We start from the raw sequence: 23,429 nt of genomic DNA, 5'->3' as shown, positions 1-23,429 counted from the left end.
TTATCGGAGAGCGCACCTACACTGGTTTTTTGAGCCGTGGACTAGCCCGCGCTCAGGTGCCAAATAGAATAATTAGGACCCTTTTTTGCAGGTTAGTAGCACGTGCGGTTGTACTGAACAATAGACAATAGGATAAGCCTTCGGGGTCTACTAGAAAGCTACAAACTATATCGCCCTAAGCTCTCGGCGCTCATATTCGGTTCGCCTTTTAGTGTATAGTTTGTAGCTTTCTAGTAGAGCCCGAGGGCAGATTTGTTGGTTCACCATGATGATAGCAGAGGCCGTCTCCCAAACTAGGCCGCTCGCTATCTCGATAACGAATCTAACGATTGTAAGGGGTCATCCATTAATTACGTCACACAAATTTCTAGGTTTTTTGACCCCTCCCCCCTCCTTGTCACACTTGGTCACATTTGGCAAACCCCTCCCCCCTAGTGTGACGTCACATTTTTTCTACGAAATCGCCAAATCGAATTAAGTAAGTACCTATAGCTGGTCATCCAAATCTTGTCAGTAGAAAAAGGCGCGAAATTCAAATTTTCTATGGGACGATATCCCTTCGCGCCTACATTTTTCAGATTTGCCGCCTTTTTCTACTGTCAAGATCTGGTTGACCAAGTATAAGTATTATTAATATTTTATCAAAATATTTTTGACGATATAAATATTAGTAATTTTATAACTGCTTAGGAAAGAAAATTAAACGAATAAAAAACGATTATCGTTTTAAAAACTTGTTATTTAAATGTACAGCGAATAAAATAATTTAAATAAATTTTCGGTTACTGATGAAGTTAAAGTGACGTCAAAAAGTTTGGGTCTCCCCCCTCCCCCATGTCACAATATGTCACATTTTCTTGACCCCCTCCCTCCCCCTAAACGTGCAGTGGCGGTGCTTCCATACAAGCCCAAAAGCCGGGCTTGCCTTAGTTGCCTTACCGAAACTATGTAGTGATAAGATCAATATAGATTATTTAGAAACCGCGCGCCAAAAGAACCCGTATTATTAAATTCAAGCCACAGCTTTCCGACCGCGGCGCGTGTTGCAAATATTTGCCGTGGCGCCACTTCCGCGCGAAAGAAATAAGTCGCAGGTTATGCTCGCTATCCTGCTCGCACTCGTCGGCTTGCAACCGGGCTTGCTTTTTCGTCCCGCTCTAGGCGCTCCAGCCTACAAACCGCCATATAATGAATGTAACTATTTGTTGCTATATATAGCACTTTTGTACGGCGATTTAAGCCTGGCTTTTGGTGTGAAGTTAGCTGCATAAGTTTGCACGACCGCGAGTTCATGCGCGTTGACTTCAAGTGTATTATTATTTAGTCAAAACAAAAGTTGAATTAGTGAATGTGGATTTGTTCGTTTGTTGTGGCGTTTATAAGTGTCTAATTCGTTAACAATGGATGAAGTTGTTGCTTGTGACGGTATGAAATGCGTCCACGTATTACTCAACGAAGGCAAGGTAAAGTCGTTAAATTAATTTCGTGGATAAATTCTATCTATAGGTATAGTAATAGTATGCCGTGTGCCCTTAGTGCGTTATGATTAGCTCGCCTCGATACGCTAGCAGAATACATTTGAGTCCGAAGAGTGAAGATTGGACAGTTATTACGAAAACATATCTTTCGGCTTGCCTTACTCCAAAACCCTAGGCACGCCACTGTAAACGTGTGGTGTAATTAATGGATGACCCCTACAGAGCCTATTATGCGGGGCCGGTCGGAAATCTTCGCGTGCGCTCGGGTCGGTCGGTCCGCTGAGCGCGACAGGTAGTCTGCGAGCGAGAAAGTATTCGGATCCGCGCGCCTCGCGAGTACTAATGTTATTTTGTAACTTCATTAAAATAATATAAGTCTTAGAAAGTTCTAAGTTGTTCTGAAATTAATTCACGCTCTAGAACCTTAATGGTCACGCACTGTTTAAGAGGAATTCCTCCCGCGGTCGCTCCGGCTGTGGAATGAGCGTTTCCGAAGGGCAACAGTGGGTATAGCGTCCTATAAGCGGCTAAGGTATACTGGATCAACCAAATCTTGTCAGTAGTAAAAGGCGGCAAATTTGAAAAATCGCGGGTTAGCAACACTGTGTTCGAATAATTCTAAAATCGCGTGTCATCTGTGTGTTATCTGTGGAATGTGGATCGTGAATGACAGCCATCATCTTATTGTTTACATTCTGAATCGTTTCTATTTCAAGAGAAATTTCTGCTGTCACCATTAAATACCAAGATTATGCATGACCTCAAGCAAAGCTAAGGTGCCTACAATGTACAATCATACTCGTTGACGGTAAACATTACTAAAATTTGAGGTTATGACAATTCACTCGAACTGACGTATGAAGGGCGGAAAAATAAACACGTTTTGGTTCGATGTACATTGCTGCTTTTCCTAGCGCAATTCTGCTCTTTGAGTGTTACATGGTGTTACCCTACTTTAACTTGCAGTACATTGCTACTGACAAGATTTGCTTGACGCACTATATTTCATAGTGTCGCCGTCTTCAGCATAAAGCTTTGGATTCCTCCGAAAACGGTGCCGTCATATGACGGCCGTCATATAGCGGCCGCAAAAGACGGCCGTCTTTACGGTGGCGACATGTGGAAAGTACCACGGCGTCATAACACACCGTCATCCACCAAGGTCAAAGCGGCAAATTTGAAAAATGTAGGCGCGATGGGATAACGTCCCATAGAAAATTTGAATTTCGCGCCTTTTCCTACTGACAAGATTTGCTTGATCATCTATAATTTACTTGGAGGATGAAATATCATCAGAAGAGGAAAATAATCGTAGTACGGAATCATTTATTCAAATCTCGTGTCATTTATTAAAAATGGCGTCACCGCTATCTAATAAAACGTTCACGAAACTATCGACACCGTCATGACGGCCGTCATCTTACGTTACGTTGACAATCAACGTAACGTAACGCCGTCTAGGAAACCGCGCCATCTTGTTTACATAGACAACGTTCAAGTGACGTCAGTCAACGCTATATAGCGGCCGTAATATGACGGCACCGTTTTCGGAGGAATCCAAAGCTTAAGCGGCTAAGGTATACTGGATCAACCAAATCTTGTCAGTAGTAAGAGGCGGCAAATTTGAAAAATCGCGGGTTAGCAACACTGTGTTCGAATAATTCTAAAATCGCGTGTCATCTGTGTGTTATCTGTGGAATGTGGATCGTGAATGACAGCCATCATTTTATTGTTTACATTCTGAATCGTTTCTATTTCAAGAGAAATTTCTGCTGTCACCATTAAATACCAAGATTATGCATGACCTCAAGCAAAGATAAGGTGCCTACAATGTACAATCATACTCGTTGACGGTAAACATTACTAAAATTTGAGGTTATGACAATTCACTCGAACTGACGTATGAAGGGCGGAAAAATAAACACGTTTTGGTTCGATGTACACTGCTGCTTTTCCTAGCGCAATTCTGCTCTTTGAGTGTTACATGGTGTCACCCTACTTTAACTTGCAGTACATTGCTACTGACAAGATTTGCTTGACGCACTATATTTCATAGTGTCGCCGTCTTCAGCATAAAGCTTTGGATTCCTCCGAAAACGGTGCCGTCATATGACGGCCGTCATATAGCGGCAGCAAAAGACGGCCGTCTTTACGGTGGCGACATGTGGAAAGTACCACGGCGTCATAACACACCGTCATCCAGCAAGGTCAAAGCGGCAAATTTGAAAAATGTAGGCGCGATGGGATAACTTCCCATAGAAAATTTGAATTTCGCGCCTTTTCCTACTGACAAGATTTGTTCGATCATCTATAATTTACTTGGAGGATGAAATATCATCAGAAGAGGAAAATAATCGTAGTACGGAATCATTTATTCAAATCTCGTGTCATTTATTAAAAATGGCGTCACCGCTATCTAATAAAACGTTCACGAAACTATCGACAAGGTCATGACGGCCGTCATCTACGTTACGTTGACAATCAACGTAACGTAACGCCGTCTAGGAAACCGCGCCATCTTGTTTACATAGACAACGTTCTAGTGACGTCAGTCAACGCTATATAGCGGCCGTAATATGACGGCACCGTTTTCGGAGGAATCCAAAGCTTAAGCGGCTAAGGTATACTAGATCAACCAAATCTTGTCGGTAGTAAGAGGCGGCAAATTTGAAAAATCGCGGGTTAGCAACACTGTGTTCGAATAATTCTAAAATCGCGTGTCATCTGTGTGTTATCTGTGGAATGTGGATCGTGAATGACAGCCATCATTTTATTGTTTACATTCTGAATCGTTTCTATTTCAAGAGAAATTTCTGCTGTCACCATTAAATACCAAGATTATGCATGACCTCAAGCAAAGATAAGGTGCCTACAATGTACAATCATACTCGTTGACGGTAAACATTACTAAAATTTGAGGTTATGACAATTCACTCGAACTGACGTATGAAGGGCGGAAAAATAAACACGTTTTGGTTCGATGTACACTGCTGCTTTTCCTAGCGCAATTCTGCTCTTTGAGTGTTACATGGTGTCACCCTACTTTAACTTGCAGTACATTGCTACTGACAAGATTTGCTTGACGCACTATATTTCATAGTGTCGCCGTCTTCAGCATAAAGCTTTGGATTCCTCCGAAAACGGTGCCGTCATATGACGGCCGTCATATAGCGGCAGCAAAAGACGGCCGTCTTTACGGTGGCGACATGTGGAAAGTACCACGGCGTCATAACACACCGTCATCCAGCAAGGTCAAAGCGGCAAATTTGAAAAATGTAGGCGCGATGGGATAACTTCCCATAGAAAATTTGAATTTCGCGCCTTTTCCTACTGACAAGATTTGTTCGATCATCTATAATTTACTTGGAGGATGAAATATCATCAGAAGAGGAAAATAATCGTAGTACGGAATCATTTATTCAAATCTCGTGTCATTTATTAAAAATGGCGTCACCGCTATCTAATAAAACGTTCACGAAACTATCGACAAGGTCATGACGGCCGTCATCTACGTTACGTTGACAATCAACGTAACGTAACGCCGTCTAGGAAACCGCGCCATCTTGTTTACATAGACAACGTTCTAGTGACGTCAGTCAACGCTATATAGCGGCCGTAATATGACGGCACCGTTTTCGGAGGAATCCAAAGCTTAAGCGGCTAAGGTATACTAGATCAACCAAATCTTGTCGGTAGTAAGAGGCGGCAAATTTGAAAAATCGCGGGTTAGCAACACTGTGTTCGAATAATTCTAAAATCGCGTGTCATCTGTGTGTTATCTGTGGAATGTGGATCGTGAATGACAGCCATCATCTTATTGTTTACATTCTGAATCGTTTCTATTTCAAGAGAAATTTCTGCTGTCACCATTAAATACCAAGATTATGCATGACCTCAAGCAAAGCTAAGGTGCCTACAATGTACAATCATACTCGTTGACGGTAAACATTACTAAAATTTGAGGTTATGACAATTCACTCGAACTGACGTATGAAGGGCGGAAAAATAAACACGTTTTGGTTCGATGTACATTGCCGCTTTTCCTAGCGCAATTCTGCTCTTTGAGTGTTACATGGTGTCACCCTACTTTAACTTGCAGTACATTGCTACTGACAAGATTTGCTTGACGCACTATATTTCATAGTGTCGCCATCTTCAGCTTAACAACGGGAAGTGACCTGATGTTTGTCCAGGATGTGGTTGAGCTCCTGTACGAAGGCGGTCCGGTGCGGGAACACGGGCAGCTCCTCGGGCAGCTGGATGTGCGGTTTGTCGACGTCGACCAGACACAGCGCCGCCTCGGAGCCGAGCGCGATGTTCCGCGCGCCGCCCGCCGCCGCACTATCCGCGTGAAGACCTGCGGAATGTGACACTAATATGTATATCTTAGGACTTGCAGCGCAGCGCATCTTATCTAGGACCTGCAGGCAAACGACGCTCCGGGAAACTGATGACATAAATAAAACAGCCGGTATAAACTGGAAAGATATAGCTACAAACAGGGATAGATGGAAGTCCTTGGAGGAGGCCTTCACCCGATGAGGGGTTCTTGTCCACCACAAATAATTAATACTTTATATATTTATAATATGTGAAAATTGACTTAACAATAACAATAAATAATTCTATTTGACATTATACTTAAAATAAATACTTACAAATAAATGCTAACTTATATTGTTGTAATGAAATGAGTGTAACAAATTGGACTTGAAATAAAAGGCTTTTTTATTTTATTTATTATGTATATCTATCCAGGGGCTCCAGGCCAAGCAAACACTGTCGGCAATCGTGCACTCTCGCATTCTAAACTATTCTTAATTATGGACCACTGTTGTCTTTTAAATAAATACATTGAAATTGAATTGAATTAAACTACTTCGGCCACGTTTCGACCTGCGACGTTACCCGATTCTTAATACATACGTTAATACGCCAATAAAATAATGCGTTAGAATAAAATAACGATTTTCGTAGCCCGCTGTAATAGATAATACCATAGAGAAAAAAAATACATAGAGTGCTCACTCCATACATCAGTTTTAGTACCAAAAAGACTATTAGCATCTAGCATCGAGTAGCGGAACTATCAGTACTGCTACTTGATAATAGATATAGCCACCGACCGGAAAGTCTTATGCTGTCGAGATAAGACTTTCCGGTCAGTGCTACATCTATTGTCAAGTAGCAGTACTGATAGTTCCGCTACTCGATGCTAGATGTAGACACTGAAATTAATAGTCTGAACTGATGTATGGAGTGAGCACTCTATGTATTTTTTTTTCTCTATGATAATTAGAGATGCAACGGATAGTTTGGCCGGATACCGGATACCGGATATCCGGCCTGGACACTGGCCGAATATCCGGTATCCGGCCGGCGGAACTATACTTATATTTTGAGTTTTGCAGGTGCGCGTCGTGCAGGTTTCGTAGTGAACGTTCGCGCGGACACATTTCTAGGATCGTAACGAGTTTTATCATGTCATTACGTAGTAAGTTTATTTATAGTTACAAGTGCGCGCGCGTATTTTTGTGTAAACAAATAAGTGTATTGTGTGACATTGGTTACGTATTCATTTCTATCTACTGTGTCGTTAGCATTATGACCGTGACTGTTTTTTAGATTCCATTTCTTACCCCAAAATGTGTTAATTTTACTATCCGGTATCCGGCCGGATAGTAGGTCACTATCCGGTATCCGGCCGGATACTAAAATAACAGCGGGATAGGCCGGATACCGGATAGTAACCGGATATCCGGTGCATCTCTAATGATAATGAAAAAATGAAAATGAAAAATGAAAAAAGTTTATTGTATAAATTTAGACATACAGTAAATCACGTCCCTGTGTCCTGATCTAGGAAACCCTGTGTTACAGGACCCAGTTTCGTTACTTATACTAGTTTCTTAATCTATATATTGGTAGGTACAAATTGTACAGAGTTACACTGTGTGTGTGTGTGTGTTAGTGTGTAAAAATGCATACTATAATATTTATGATAAGGAAGTATTATTTCAATGTTATTATTATAAAATGTATATCTATGTAAGTATTGTAAATATTTAATTAATTATAATACGGACCCATGACGAATGGCACAGGCGCGTCGAGGAAGTGGTATAGCGGCGCGGGCAGGATCGGCACATACACGTGCGCCCACGCAAACGGCAGCAACAGCGACACCATGCACTCCGCCACCAGCATCAGCTTACTGTAATCTGCGACGACCAATCAATACATACTAGTGGCACAGAATAACTAATAGTACTACCGTACAGAAAATTCACTCCTTCACAAAAGTCAGGTTTAGGTATAAAATTACACCTATATCGCCGCCTGCAAGCAAAATTGAAACTTATAACCGCGCACGAACCGTGAATCTCCTTTGCGCGCCGCAGTTTTATGACCGAGCTGTGAGTGTCGGCACGGGGTTATCACTTGACAAGTTTTTATACCTACACCCACTGAATTATTGTTTTTAAGATAAATATGTAGGAATTACAAACGTTGATTATGTAAACATACATTTTTTATCCGAAGATAGCATGTCTGATTCTCGCGGAAGTAAGTTTCGAAGCCATTGTGTATTTTCAATTTTGCGCGAGCGCCACGTGACACGACTATCGTGCGCGCCGAGCGGCAGCCCACTGCCATACGCCTGTCCGATGGGCGCGCCGGCCAAATGTACCTAAACTGCGGAGTGACACCCCCCTGCTAGTGGCTCTGTGAGCTGTACACCTCGCGAGCATAGCTTATTGGGACCGTGCACGATGACAGCGCCACACAGCGGTTTGATCAATCAACAATACAAAGATTTTAATTTAATAAAAAAAAAATACGAAGTTTAAGTGAAAAAAAAAATACAAAAAGTTATGTCTTACTGGGGATCGAACCCAGACTTTCTGTGTGCAAACAAAAAAAGCGATTGTATACAAAATGCGCCATGATAGTTCTTAGCTAAGCTGACGAAATTCGGCTACTCATTCTCGAGTACAAACTAAATATCTAAATACCGCCTAAACCTGCAATACAATTTTTCTGCATTTTTTGCTATTTACTATGTAAATATGTCTCAAAACGAAAATACTCTTATGATATCGATACGACTATTTGTTTAAGCGCGAGGTATCACATCTCTTCCATTTTTGAAAATTTCCAAAAACGGGATCGAGAAAAAGTTTTTATTTACTCATAGAATCTGGTCACAAAATTTCACAAGAATCGGTTGAGAATTGTGACCTGTAGAGGAGAACATCCGGACATACAAAAGCAAAATGCCCGAGTCAAAACGTAGACCTTCGCTACACTTCGGTCAATTATATATATACACATTAATCATATTATACATACCGCTGGATCTAATGAGCACCTGGTGCTCTAACAGCACGCATGTAAACAGCTGGACCACACATTCGACTCCCAACGTGGAGAACATCACGCGCAGCGGGTAGTCGAGCAACGGCAGCTCCTCGGGTACATTTGGCATTTGTATCACCTGGAACGACACTTCATTGTTTTATATATACTATATAGAATACTCACACACATACACATACACACACACACACACACACACACATACACAATGTGTATATATATATATATATATATATATAATGTAATTGCTATGCACTCATATTAGAATGGCATTGTTTTCTGGTATCAAAACAGGCCCTATAATTAATTGCTTTAAATATAAAATAAAAACAAAATGGGAAATGTAGTAAATAAGTCATACTAGATTCGATGTTCCTTATATAGTTTCTGTTGTCTAGGCGAGGACACTGACTTCTGTAACACAGGTCTTTACCTAGCTCAGAAGTCAGGGACTTCAAAACCCACTTAGTAACTTGTTTTTTGTCAATAAAAATATTTTATTTATATAGCGTAGAGCGATAGCGGAAAGAAGCTTGGATCTATTTGTAACATACCTCATGTTTTTTTTATGCCTTACGATTAAATCGTCAGATAACAACGAGATCTCACTCATTACATAACAATAATTAAATAAAAATTAAGCTTGTTTTGGTTGGTACTACGGTCATTGACGTATATCTCAGGACTGGGCTTACGGGCAATAAGAATGGGGCATGAATGGGGCCAGTACAGCGGTGTGACAACACGATTGGTTGATACGTTCGCATCACGCGCGCGATTGGTCGTACTAGTTGCGACAGTTGCGTTAGACTACACGATTGGCTCGAATTCGTGAGTGACACCGCTGAACTAGTACCGTTTTTAGTGCCCGTAAGGCCCGTCCTGAGATATATGTCAATGACTACGGTTCACTTTGGCTCTGATCTTAATTAGTGAGTTTTGGTTGTCACCTGACGAAATAGACAAATAAGCAGGCTAATTACCGGACTAACAATAAGTGAGGTTCCGCCGGTGGCAGATACAGGCGCAGGGTCTGTCCGGGCAAGGGCACCGGCACTTCATACAGAAGGTTGTAAACACGCGAAGTTTAACACATTCATTTATTTAGAAATGTAATATTAAAGTACATAATATAAATATAAATACGACAATAAAGATCGACGTATTTGTTCAATTATTTTTTAAATCCCAACCAAAAGAAACTTGAAGGAACTGTTTTTTTTTTTTTTTTTCATTTATTTTTCAAAGGTACATATACATAACAATTTTTATAGTTCCTCGCCAAACTGCTTAACATGCAGTTTGTTGGCGAGACAGCTGTCATAGGGACCTTCATTCGACGCGAGAGGTATACGCCCAGGTCCGGCTGTCTAGGCAGTGATTGAAATGGATGAACCCTCAAACTGTTCTGCTTCTGAGGGTGTTCTTCCATTTATTTTTGTTTTCTTATGCAATATAGTTAAATAGATAAATAAGCGGGCTACTCACAACAGGCACTGGATCTAAGTGTGGTTCCGCCGGTGGCAGATACAGGCGCAGGGCCTGTCCGGGCGAGGGCACTGGCACTTCATACAGAAGGTTGTACACATACGACTCCGGACTGAGGCCCGGTCCGGGCTGTCTAGGCAGTGATCTGAAATTAAGGAACCTTCAGTTTTTTGTTCCGTCAACTGGTTATTCAGTTGAATGTTTAAAAGATGGCATGTGGATTCTACTTTACTAAGGTGTGGACCTCGACTAATTTTTCTACTAAGAGAAGGGTACACGGTAAGAAATCTCTAATCACTTTAGTAAAATTTTGAGTAATCGCGTTTTTAATGTTTAGAAGCAACTTGGATCTAGCGTTCTAGCTTGATTTGGCATGGTGCGGAAAAGCCATAATTTGTATATAACATTCTTATAAAATGATTAGTCCTTACCTATATAAATTCTCTAAAAACAACTGCGCTACCCTCACGTATGGATATTGGCATATTAGAGCTATACTTTTGGCTACATAAAGTTTATCTTTGGTTACGTCGTAATAGGTGAGTGCAGCGCCCGAGTGTGGAGCCAGCTTGAAGGACCTGGGCAAGGACCGAGAGCTCTCTTTTCCAGTGTTTTTTCTGTGACCGGGTGGGGTCTGTCCACTAGATAACTCGGTGATATACATTGCCTGTAGATATTTTGATCAAGTAAGTTACAAACACACATGTTACAATAACAACCTATAGTTGGTATCACTGATTTAAACTTTCACGATATTTACACATTATTATATTGTACAACGCGATTAAGTCCCGTTGTACAATTTAATAATATAATTGGTATTCTCTGAGGTGATTTTTTGAGCTTAAACTCGTAAAAATCTGTTAAACAAAAGGTATTGTTTCTTTTATGCAGCGGTTTGCTACTGAATTTGCCATAACTCAACTGGTACAAACCCATTTATAAGGCAATTTTACCATCATATTTATATGGTTCTAATTCATGTAACAGCTCATTCGGAGATAACATGTTTGGGTAATGTAGGATTATAGGCCACCCACAATCAGGTAAAATGTTTGTGATAAAAAAGTACCTTTTTCTTATATTGAATATAAAACTCAGTAAAAGACATACCTGTAAAGTACACATGGCACTGCAGATATTTCTGTTCCTAACCTCCTCATAGAAGATAAGACTAAAGCCATAGTAGCGGGAAGCATTCTCTCTGGTCACAACAAAACTATGGAACTTTGCCTCTAGTGAATGTTTCTGTGTCCTGAACTGCAGACCAGCAGGCAGGCAGAGCTGGAAAGACAACATGAAGAGAATTCAGAGTCAATTATGACCATATTCAATTAAACATGCATTCAATTAGCTATTTTAGTGTTTTAAAAAAAATTATAAAACAAAAAAAATATTGTCCTCTTCTAACAACATGGTTTGTTCTTCAACACAACAACACAATAAGGTCAGAGTATAGCAAAAGGGGCCCGATTTTGGGACAAAATTTTCGGCCAATAATTTTTTTTTGCATTTTTGTTAGGTTTTTTTTTACTTTAAAGAAAACAATAAAATAAGCATCTTTTATTGATAGAAGTTTTTTTTATAAACTTGACCGTTTAGGAACTAGAGTGATCTGAAGTTGCGAGTTCGGTCATGGGATTACTAAGGAGCCAGACACGGATAATCTTTACTTTATGGACTGTCGATTTGGAGGGTATGTTGGGTATGGGGGGTAGAGTCAAGGTCACCAACATCTCAAGGTCACGAAATCAGGCCCGAATCCTAAAATCGGGACCCTTTTGCTATACCCCAACCCAAAGTAAACAATACTTGTTGACTAATGTCCCTAGGGACATGACTATACTAAGATAATAACCATCTTACATGACATAAATGGTATCATATCAAGTTACACAATGTCAAACAAGAATGTACAAAAATAATATATAATTTTGCTTACCATACAAACAGCATGTTCATCAAATGGATTACTTTGAACATTGTCAGGGTAGTGAGCTAATATTTTCCCCTTATACGAGCGGTCCAAAGGAGATACATGCAAGTTGTCGCCTAAAACGAAGACATCATCTGTTAGGATTAGGACTCACAATAAAACAACATTTAAAGCATATGGTGTTTTACTACTGACCACAAAGCCTGTCAGGTTCTAAGCCAGAATCAAAATCTAGCCCACATATAGCAAAATAATCTGCAAAACGACATCCGACTGATAAATCAGAGACAGACATATTCATATCGACCCGTTATTTACTATACGAGGCACTTTCTCTTCTAGTCTCTAATAAGATGATATTTTCCAGCATCTTATTAATGCTTGGTGGGCAAAGGTTGTACGATATTATTCTCGGTTGGGCACATCTTCATTCCACACAGATTTTAACACAACGAAAGCAAAACACAATACATAAAATACATTTTTACAACAAAGTTATACGAAACATAAATGATTTTTTTATACGTCAATACGTCAGTCATTTTGCGTAGGGCTGACCGTTGCTTAACCAGTGAATGAATGAATCGAATAATCGATATGTTGGTATTTCAATGATAAATCGAGTCAACTAAAGCTCCCTCCACACTAGTGCGCAAATCCGCGATTCACCCATAAAATAGCCATAACAACACACTATTGCACCACGTCGCGACCTTGGTGCGCCACACCCATAAGTGAAAGTGAGAAAGTGATATCGCGGTGCGGTAGTGTGTTACGGTTTTAAAAAACGGGCATTCCAGACGTTCTAGACCAAAGAGTAGTATAATAATGATAACAGACTATCGCACCGCACTGTGACCTTGGTGCGTCGCACCCATATGTGAGAGCGAGAAACAGATATGTCTTTCTCGCTCTCACTTATGGGTGCGACGCTCCAAGGTCACGGTGCGGTGCGATAGTCTGTTATCCCTATAATATTCCAGACCTCGACCTTAGTTTGATCCGAGGCCCGTTCAATCGTGTGTATGTGGTCCAACGCCCACATGTAGTACGCCCGTCTGTAATAGCTTTAAAACCGAGCCGATGACGGCGGTGAGAAAGTGACACTGGCGGCGACACTGCGAAATCAATTGTCAATATTGACAGATCGCTCAACTGTGTATAGTATAGGGGCGTGTGTTTCGGTGCGGTTACGTACGGGTCGGTTGTGTTATGTTAACCAACGGACCTAGGTGAGTTATTGAAAAAACCCAAGTATAAAGGATTTTGTAATTCCTGTAACGCTACAACATCTCCTTTTTGGAATGATGATTTGAGCAAACCCGAGGGTTCATGTACATAATTGCGGTAATTTCCTATTTTATGAAAAAATAATCGAACATTGAATATTTGTTTCAGAATGTTACGAGGACGAGTAAAACATTTACTGCACTGTATGTTTTATTTCTCCTTCATATTTCTGTTCCTCGTATTTGCTGGTGCCATTGATTTAAATGAAGAGAAAAATGCTATTCCGGATCCCTGGGAGACTTACGGGTTTTATGGGGCAAGCCTCCTTTACCTCCTCAGGTTGTGTACCTTGCTGACAATACCTCAGGTGCTGTGCAATTTTGCTGGATTAATATTTTTCAACGCTTTTCCGGGAAAGGTAAAACTAAAAGGTTCCCCGTTACTGGCACCCTTCATCTGCGTCAGAGTCGTGACTAGAGGTGACTTTCCAAAACTGGTAAAGACTAATGTTTCAAGAAACATGAACACTTGCATTGATGTCGGAATGGAGAACTTTATGATAGAAGTTGTCACTGATAAAGCTTTGAATCTGCCAAAGCACAGAAGAGTAAGAGAAGTGGTGGTGCCATCTGAATACCAGACAAAGAGCGGTGCTCTGTTCAAGTCCAGGGCACTCCAGTATTGTTTAGAAGACAATGTCAATATATTGGCAGAGACTGATTGGATAGTGCATTTAGATGAAGAGACTCTATTGACTGAGAACTCTGTTCGGGGTATTTTGAATTTTGTTCAAGATGGACAGCACCAGTTTGGCCAAGGCCTAATCACATATGCTAATGAGCAAGTGGTCAACTGGCTGACCACACTGGCGGATAGCTTCCGAGTGGCAGATGACATGGGCAAGCTGAGGTTGCAGTTCTATTGGTTCCACAAGCCTCTGTTCAGTTGGAAAGGCTCCTACGTAGTTACACAGGTATGTACATTTCAGTTCTTTTCTTTTTTTTTCCATCCGGTTACCCTCTGTTGGGGTGTAGGGCTTGAATCATATTCTTCACTGACCCTCCTGGCTAGTTAGGGTAAGCTCCCACACTCATCCCGAATACACCTAACTCTGAATGGAGCCAAGTAAATTTAGGGTGAACATATTTCCTTTTGCCAGGTATAAGTAGTAAGTAGGTTGGTGTATTTTAGTTAGTACATTTGTGCAGTCTCTGTTAAGATAATTTGGAAGGATCCAGTGAAATAAACATGTCTTAGGTAGGAAAGTGTATCATGCTGGAAAGGAAACATCAACACACCACACAAAAATTTCATGTAACCAGTTTAATTATAGGCAAAGATAAAAAATAGTATTGTTTTCGAATAGGCTAAATAGTGACTAATACATGGACAAGTTATTCGAAGATATGAGTCATTACAAAATGCTTATCACAACTACTGCAAGGGAATTTATCACTTATTTATTTTATAATTGTTTACCAGGAGACAACAATTCCATTACTTACTTTAAATTAAAAATTCTAAGCTTTGAATAAATTTAAAAGTGGAAAAATTACTGTCTTGGGTGAGACTTGAACTCACGGCCTCTGGATCGATACTCCAGCACTCTGCCATCTGAGTCTCCAAGACCTCATCCATATTGTTTAGTTTGTGTAGTGGCAAAGTAAATTATGTAGCCAGAGCCACACCACCACTACCACAGAAGACTAAAACTTTTAGAACGCCATTTGACTTTGATTCTTATTCATTCACTGATATGTGTTACATTTGTTTGTATAAATAAGTAACGCCATACAGCAACAAGGGGTTACATGATGTGTAGTTCTAGTTTCTCTGTTGTTGATAGCCATTATTATGTTTCTAGATGGGTGCAGAAAAGAGAGTGTCATTCGACAATGGCTTGGATGGATCCGTGGCTGAGGACTGCTACTTCGCCATGAAAGCATACATGGAAGGTTACTCATTTAATTTTATAGAAGGTGAAATGTGGGAAAAATCTCCATTTACATTGTGGGACTTTATGCAGCAGAGGAAAAGGTGGATTCAAGGTATTCTTTTAGTAGTTCATACTAAGCAAATACCAGTACTTAATAAGGTATTTCTAGCCATATCATGTTATTCTTGGGTGACACTGCCGTTGTCAACTAGTAATGTATTTTTAGCCGCTCTGTGCCCGATCCATGGCCCCCAGTTTTTGGATTTAATTTGTGGATTTATAGGTGCTGTAAATATTTACATGTACATATTCGGGGTAATTAAATCCTTTCCTCTAAATAGATACGGTCCTATCAGATGTATCATGTTTGTGGTCGGTGCTCTGGCAACTATACCACTTAATATTATTATTGAGAACATTGCTGTCATATGGGGGGTTTTAGGCAAAAAGCATAAATTTTATATTGTTAACAAGGAGGTAAAGGTCCCGGTGACCGTGTGATTCTCCGGTTATTTCGTATCTCATTGTTAGGTTTTGTTACTGAGGTAAGCAGTGTGCACAAAATACTTAGTGAAATCATTTTGCACTTAAACTCGAGTGTGTTGATGAGAATGCGTGTTGATAAATGGAAAATTGGAATGTGCGGAAAATGAAGTATTGTTTGTTTCTAAATTAAGCAAGTGACTGATATTTCTTTATTATCAAGGTATTATAATAGGTAGGCCAAATATATAACCTACCTATATTTGCCTGGTCACTTTAAAGCAAAAATAGGTAGGTATATATTTCAACTCGAATTGATATACGTGTAATACAAAACTATTAGGTACCTATATGTATACAATTGGTTACCTACTTATATGATTGAATGATTGTTAGTTCCACGAAATAATTTCACTATCTGTACATAAGTCAGAAATGAATAGATACCTAATTATCTTGTGATAAGTTAATTGGAACCATAGTAGTGGATGTTAATAGATAAATGCGTGTGTGTACCTATCTAGTACCTATAGCATAATAATTTAAAACCATTGATACTTATGTAATTATGATTAGGTTAACTTTCAGCATAGGTAATTTGTGATCGATTTTGAGTAGAATTCTTGTTTTTGTTTTGAAGCAAATCACTCAATTGGAATCCTGATGTAAAATTGGGTTTCCTCACATTTTATACCTATTTATAACTTACGCACCGTGTACTTAATATTTGAAACAAATTCGAATAAAATTAATCTTATAGTATATTTGTAGTAGAATAGAGAAATAGAGAATGACCGAGTTATGTTCTAAAACATAAGTTTATGTTCGGTAAAAGATATAGGTATTTTATCTACAGTTCTGATCGTTTTGTGATGTTATTATGAAAACATAAGATAATCATATACCTACTCACGTACCTAAATATATTTCACACATACCTAACATGTAAATAAACAGGACATCGTTTATGAAATTTCGTATATAAAAATGTAATGGAATACATATTTATAATAGTTTACAAAACAGTGTAGGTAAAGTATGCCTTGCATGCCTTGTATAATATATGGCGAGTTACAGGTAGATACGAAAAGATGTTTGCAAGCGATTTCTTTGCTTTCAGTTTGAAAATTATATAGATACTTATCTAAAATACGTATCACATTCAATAAATTAATATAAGTAGTGGCGTGGTATTATTTACGCACGAGTCGCACGACGTCCTTGTGAAAGAGTGGCATTGGAACCAATTATTGCTTATTAGTGTTATCGACCTTCCAGTCATGCTGTAGGCACTATTGTTTGTACGTGACAGTTTTTATAACTGACGCCATACATTACATAATTATTTATAGTATAAGTATTTATGTTTGTGAACACCCACACTCAACTTTTTTCTCAAACATGCGCGGAAATATTGTCAGTAATGTCAGTATGTTCGTGATCAATTGATACCTAAGTATCGAAAATCTGCGAAGTACCTATCCTCTTACGAGAATTACGAACGCTTCTTTTGAGACGGCGGCAATGCATAGGTACAGTATTGACGGCCTAGGTCGGCAAAGTGGGTTCGGCACATCATGCGTACACGTACACCCCAGTAATCAATATATACTCGTATACCTACAAAATGTTGTACCTGCTGGTATGGTGTTTTGGGTCTCGGAGGCTAGACATTTCTAGAACAGTCCAGAACATTCGAGAGTATTTGAGAGCATTCCACAGCATTTCAGAACATTCTGGAATGTTTTTAAATGTTCGAGAACATCCTAGATCATTGTGGAACATTCCATCAGATCATTCGAAGCCTTTTTTTGTAGGGTCGGAGCGGAGCTACAGTTTGTAGCTTTCTAATAGACCCCGAAGGCTAATCCTATTGTCTATTGTTCAGTAAAACCGCACGTGCTACTTACCTCCAAAAAAGGGTCCTAATTATTCTATTTGGCACCTGAGCGCGGGCTAGTCCAACGCTCAAAAACCAGTGTAGGTGCGCTCTCCGATAACGCGCCTTTGTTACGCATCTCGATGACACATTTTAGACTGGTTCTGTAGCGTTCGACTCGCCGGCACTCAGTAACCGAAGTACCGATTTTTTATGCAGGTGGTTGTGGCACGTGGCACGAGCGGTTTTTCTTAACAATAGACAATAGGATTAGCCTTCGGGGTCTATTAGAAAGCTACAAACTATACCATTGGTAGGCGTAGGTATATAAAGTAAGATCCGTCGTGAGGTTCGAATGTTCGAGAATGACCCAGAATATTCTGGAATGTTGTCGAATATTCGGATATAGCCTAGAATCCAGGATAGTACAAAAAAGGCTATAAATAGTTTACAATGTTCGAGAACATCCCAGATCATTAGGGAATATTCCAGAACACTCTCACACACATGTCACCACACAATCACATGTCAACTCTCTGAGCGAAGCCGGGTACTTCAGCTAGTTGTTATTAATTTATGGTTTTTCAGGAAATTCCTGTATCTACCTTTTCTATTAATGGGATTTTCAGTCTCGTATTCGCCCAAGTACCTAGTCTATAACTAACTATACTTGGCCGTCAATCTCTGTAGTATATAATGTGCTATTAAATTTCTATACTTACCACCTAACAATTATGAATGTCATGATAAATTATTAATCAACCATTTCATTTACATGATGAATGTCGCCTGCATGAGTTGGGTATCCAAGTGCACTGTAGTTTGTTGTATATTAACTGAAAGCAAATAAACAAAGAAACGGTACACACTCAGTTAACACTCTAATCTGTTATAGATTACGTACCTAATATGTTCTGTGGATTATACACCGCGGGCTGGAGAAACCCGACAGATTTTAGCCACGTATTTCTGAGGTCATAAGGAGCAAAAAAATTTATATGAGGTTTGGTCAAATTCGGGAAAAAATATTTTTGCGTATTCTGCACACGACACTTATTTCTTTTTACATCTTGGCGAAACAAAAACATTACAACGAATAAGTGAAGTTATTTTTTTTATTTAGATAAATATTGTGAGTTCCCTTTAAAACTTTAATGTCTTATGTTGAGGTACATACATATGTCTAAACCAGCGGTCGGCAACCTTTTAGCAGCCAAGGGCCATATAGTAGTGTAACGAAGTTGACGCGGGCCGTACTTTATTAGTATTTATGACTTTATCAGACATTGTCGTTTGTCAATATTTACATACAAAATAGCCAGGGAGGCTCGCGGGCCGCAAGTGACAGGTTCACGGGCCGCATGCCGCAGGTTGCCGACCGCTGGTCTAAACCAACTAAACCAAGTCACTTAGTGATAGCGTCGCAGCCAAAAAGGCGTTTTTATAGAAACAAATTTTCACAAGAATTGTCATTACCTATCTCTAAAACAAGGCCGATGTCAGAAAACTTTGTATAACATTTTAGTCTCTAAATGCGGTCAAGAATACACATTTAAAACCTGTCGGATTTCTCCAGCCCACAGCGTATTTATTATTAGCTGATCGATCGATTCACATAAAACTTTTCCTGGTAAAAGAGTACTGGTAAATTAATCATGCTTTTACACATAATACTCAGGTCACGACAAAAGAGCCTATCTACTCCAATTTGGTTGTATGCAAATTGTATGTGTTTTTTTATATTGGCCATATGCCCGTTATCGCAAACTGATGCTCATGATCACTTCACAGTAGCAAAACTATGTAGTTCGCCGATATCATTGACATTTTTCACATGTCAGTCAGCAGTGGAAAGGCCTGTGCTGTGTATACGAGCAGTTTTGAAACTACCGCAAATTTCCACACCTGAGAAAATAAGAATATGTGGTTACATTGACGCCATGTATCTTTGTATCTTTTTTAAATTAAGTATAGGAAATAAAATTCAAATAAAGGCCATATTGTCCATAATGAATGTTAAGAACTTAAGATATATTTTTGGCAAGTATACATGATCTCGTAAATTTATTGATAAATTAAAGGTATTTAATGTATTTTATTTTAAATTTCTGCTCCTAAGTACGATATCAAGAATAGGTAGGTATGATTTTTTTTTATAATACAATAGCAATCTCGATTTCCAAATGAAAATTTCCACATTTTACTAAATGGGTGAATCAACTTTTTCTCGTCACACGTTGCCATGGTTACGTTCCCCTAGATTACCTGATTTATGGCATTTATATGAAACAAAAATGCATTTTTGTGGTAATTTTAGGCCGTTTCCGTAATGGGTCACCTATATATCTAGTACATTAGTAAAACGCGGTATAACAGTTCTTCTAAAACACTGTCACTATTGTCTCCTGGCTGACGGGACAAAATAATAACAAGAAATAGTTGATCGACCCAAATGGACTAGACCGGTTTGATTTTGTATGGGCAAATAATTTTACTATTAAGCGCCATTTGCACCATCCTACTAACCGGTTAAAACGTTAACCCAGTGTCAAATTGTATTGGTAAGCTCCGGGTTTAACCGGTTAACCCCGGGTTAGTGAAATGGTGCAAATGGCGCTTGTGTTACATATATTAATCGATGAATTTATTCTGAATTACCGTTTACTTACATAATAAGTAAGCTACCATGAGAGTATTCAGTTTTTTTGTTCGCATCAAACTAGTCATTTATACCTAACTTTACTTCACATATTATTAGGATTAGTATCTTATGAAGTTATAACCTAATCAAATTCAATATTCATGACCATGTGATGTGACATGTTGTGAAAAGGGGGACGGGGGAGTCACACACTTTGTGACGTCACTTTAACTACACCTGCAACCAAAAAATGAGATTGAGATTTTTATTCACTGTTAATAGTTAAATAACTAGTTTTTGCAATGATAATCGTTTTTACGGTATATTTTTATTCCTAATCGCCTTCGTGTTATAAATTACTAACAATGCTTATGTCAAAAATGTTTATTTTTTGTTAAAATAATAAATAGGTACTAATTGAAATTGTTGATTTAGTTGAAAACAAAATTGCCAAATATGTGACGTCACACCAGGGGGGAGGGTTAACCCAAACGTGACCAGGTGTGACAAGGAGGGCGGAGTGGTCAAAAATCTTCAAATTCGTGTAATGTAATTAATGGATGACCCCTCATGTGCAGTTTTTTGACCTGCCGCCAGTAATTGACCAATTGGTTTAACCTTTTCGACGCCGTGTCAAACACAAAAGCTGTCACGCTGACGCCACGTCACCGAAGTGTCAAAACTGAAATTGAACTTTATGCATATGCACGTAGGTCTATGTTGCTCTGTGACCGATTAATCGGTCTTTGGCGTTGAACCTACGGTGCGGATATATCGGTCATTGGCGTCCAAAAGGTTAAACGATACCGAGCGATGAGCATCGGTCTTTGAAAAATACCACACCTCAAAATAGAAAAAATCGGAAAAAGAGATTTCGTATGAGAATAGAGTGTGTCTATTTTAGAATTAAGTGATACGTGATTGTGAAGATTCAACACAATTTTGTTGTGAGTCTGCTGAGGACTGTGACTTACAAATGTTATGTACCTATTTTTTGTATCAAGCAGCTTAACAAAAAACTGCTAAGAGGCGTACAATAATGCAAATAAATTTGTGGGCTTCGTTTCGGCAGCTGAAACACCTAGAAAGACCCTTAAATCATGTGATGTGAGAAAAGTACATTGTCAAGCTGGCACCCTTTAACAATCCAGCCTTACAGCGCCATCTATTTCAGCGGTTTAAACGTCTGCTACAATATTTTGCATTACTATATGCGTCCTAGTATGCCTACATCTATGAACTTTTCTATGAAATAATCATTACAGAATAAACATGTACCTACATAGGTAAACAAAGACTTGAACATCGTTACATAGGTAGGTTTAGACTTGATTTGTATTTTTTATGTATAGTTTTATGTCACAAATATTTTGATATTTTTATGTATTCCGCCGTATAAAATGTATGTCGTTGTACCGGAATTTAAACTACTTACCTACGTATGGCACCCTTTAACAATCCAGCCTTACAGCGCCATCTATTTCAGCGGTTTAAACGTCTGCTACAATATGTTGCATTACTATATGCGTCCTAGTATGCCTACATCTATGAAATAATCATTACAGAATAAACATGTACCTACATAGGTAAACAAAGACTTGAACATCGGGGTTATTCCCACTTACCACCAAGTTGTTATCAGTGGTAACTACTGGGAATTTTTTTCCCACCTTTTACCACTGGTAACTACTGGGAAAAATAATTCCCAGTAGTTACCACCAACCCGATTCCCAGTATTTACCACCAAAATTTTGTTAGAGTTAAATATTAATAAAAACAGTATAAAAATAGTATTATAATAGTACACATATAGAGTGATTTAATAAAAAAATATAAGTCGATTAGTGTTTTAGTAAACTGCCTTAAGTGACCAAAAATATTGAACAGTTTAACCGGTACTAGTACAAAAACTATAATATATGTAAGGATAAATTTAATAATCCATTTAGATTCTTTTTCAAGTGATTTTATTAGGTACATAATTCAAAAGCACTCTATATTTATAACTATTTATACTGATTTTATTAGTATTTAACTCTAACAAAATTTTAGTGGTAACTATTGGGAATAAAAATTCCCAGTAGTTACCACCAAACCGAGTTGGTGGTAACAGTGTTGGCCGAAACGTTAATGCAATTGAAAATGTTGGCCATTAACCATTATAAATTGAACCGTAAACTGTAATCGTCCGTTACGGTTTAAAGTTCAATTTATAATGGTTAATGGCCAACATTTTCAATTGCATTAACGTTTCGGCCAACACTGGGTGGTAACTACTGGGAATTATTTTTCCCAGTAGTTACCAGTGGTAAAAGGTGGGAAAAAAATTCCCAGTAGTTACCACTGGTAACAACTTGGTGGTAACTAGTGGGAATAACCCCGTCACATAGGTAGGTTTAGACTTGATTTGTATTTTTTATGTATAGTTTTATGTCACAAATATTTTGATATTTTTATGTAGGTATTCCGCCGTATAAAATGTATGTCGTTGTACCGGGATTTAAACTACTTACCTACGTATTGGATTTCGAATCTTAATCAAAGTGTCAAAATTTTTATTTTGGCAATTCATTTATACGATTCTAAATTGGTTTAGGTACCTACATTCAAGTGCAACATAGGTACCCGGGTAACTTCCCAGCGCTCTCTGTAGTGAGCAATTGGCAATGATCAACACCCTTGATTTGGTGAGTCAGGATGGCGGGTGTATGTAAACAAAAATAAACAAAAAGCATACCATATTTTAGTACCTAATTTGTACTATTTGGTACCTCATATAAAAAAATTAGTACCTCACGGTATTTAAAGTTATTACCAAAAAACGTTACACCCGCCAACCTGACAGTCAGATTGATATTTATTCAGTTAGGTACTTGTTTAGTGTAATCTGTGTAAAATATGTAATTCGTGTGCACGTGTAAGTGTATATGTGTGTGTGTCTTACGCTGATTGATATGTTTGAAGATCACGTAATTAGT

The 23,429-nt window shown here is 38.8% G+C and overlaps 2 protein-coding genes across 2 annotated transcripts in view; one reads left to right on the top strand and one right to left on the bottom strand.

The window, feature by feature from the left end:
* The window catches only part of LOC134662339 (DENN domain-containing protein 5B), a 65,099-nt gene extending 52,366 nt beyond the window's left edge, over nucleotides 1-12,733 (bottom strand). Inside the window, exons 1-8 of the mRNA XM_063518529.1 lie at nucleotides 12,478-12,733; nucleotides 12,289-12,398; nucleotides 11,460-11,630; nucleotides 10,778-11,013; nucleotides 10,347-10,491; nucleotides 8,832-8,976; nucleotides 7,565-7,699; nucleotides 5,657-5,835 (exon numbers count right to left, since the gene is read on the bottom strand). Of these exons, the coding sequence (XP_063374599.1) occupies nucleotides 5,657-5,835; nucleotides 7,565-7,699; nucleotides 8,832-8,976; nucleotides 10,347-10,491; nucleotides 10,778-11,013; nucleotides 11,460-11,630; nucleotides 12,289-12,398; nucleotides 12,478-12,583 (1,227 nt within the window). The 5' untranslated portion in view covers nucleotides 12,584-12,733. The remainder of the gene's footprint in view (nucleotides 1-5,656; nucleotides 5,836-7,564; nucleotides 7,700-8,831; nucleotides 8,977-10,346; nucleotides 10,492-10,777; nucleotides 11,014-11,459; nucleotides 11,631-12,288; nucleotides 12,399-12,477) is intronic.
* A 707-nt stretch (nucleotides 12,734-13,440) lies between these two features.
* LOC134662323 (beta-1,4-mannosyltransferase egh) lies at nucleotides 13,441-16,216 on the top strand. Its single transcript, XM_063518509.1, has 3 exons — nucleotides 13,441-13,514; nucleotides 13,681-14,485; nucleotides 15,377-16,216. Exons 1-3 carry the CDS (start codon nucleotides 13,495-13,497, stop codon nucleotides 15,947-15,949), a joined length of 1,398 nt encoding a protein of 465 aa, XP_063374579.1. The 5' UTR covers nucleotides 13,441-13,494; the 3' UTR covers nucleotides 15,950-16,216.
* The last annotated feature ends 7,213 nt before the right edge of the window (nucleotides 16,217-23,429 follow it).

This window comes from Cydia amplana, chromosome 3 (assembly GCF_948474715.1).
Source record: "Cydia amplana chromosome 3, ilCydAmpl1.1, whole genome shotgun sequence".
Taxonomy (NCBI): Eukaryota; Metazoa; Arthropoda; class Insecta; order Lepidoptera; family Tortricidae; genus Cydia; species Cydia amplana.
The sequence above is the reverse complement of the archived record's forward strand: the minus strand, read 5'-3'. Positions and strand labels throughout refer to the sequence as shown.

Bases quoted from the DNA above. Each gene is read 5' to 3' on its own strand.
- LOC134662323 (XM_063518509.1), top strand. From the start codon at position 13,495: ATGTTAACCAACGGACCTAG. The intron at 13,515-13,680 runs GTGAGTTATTGA...TATTTGTTTCAG, and splicing joins ATGTTAACCAACGGACCTAG to AATGTTACGAGGACGAGTAA. The intron at 14,486-15,376 runs GTATGTACATTT...TTATGTTTCTAG, and splicing joins GCTCCTACGTAGTTACACAG to ATGGGTGCAGAAAAGAGAGT.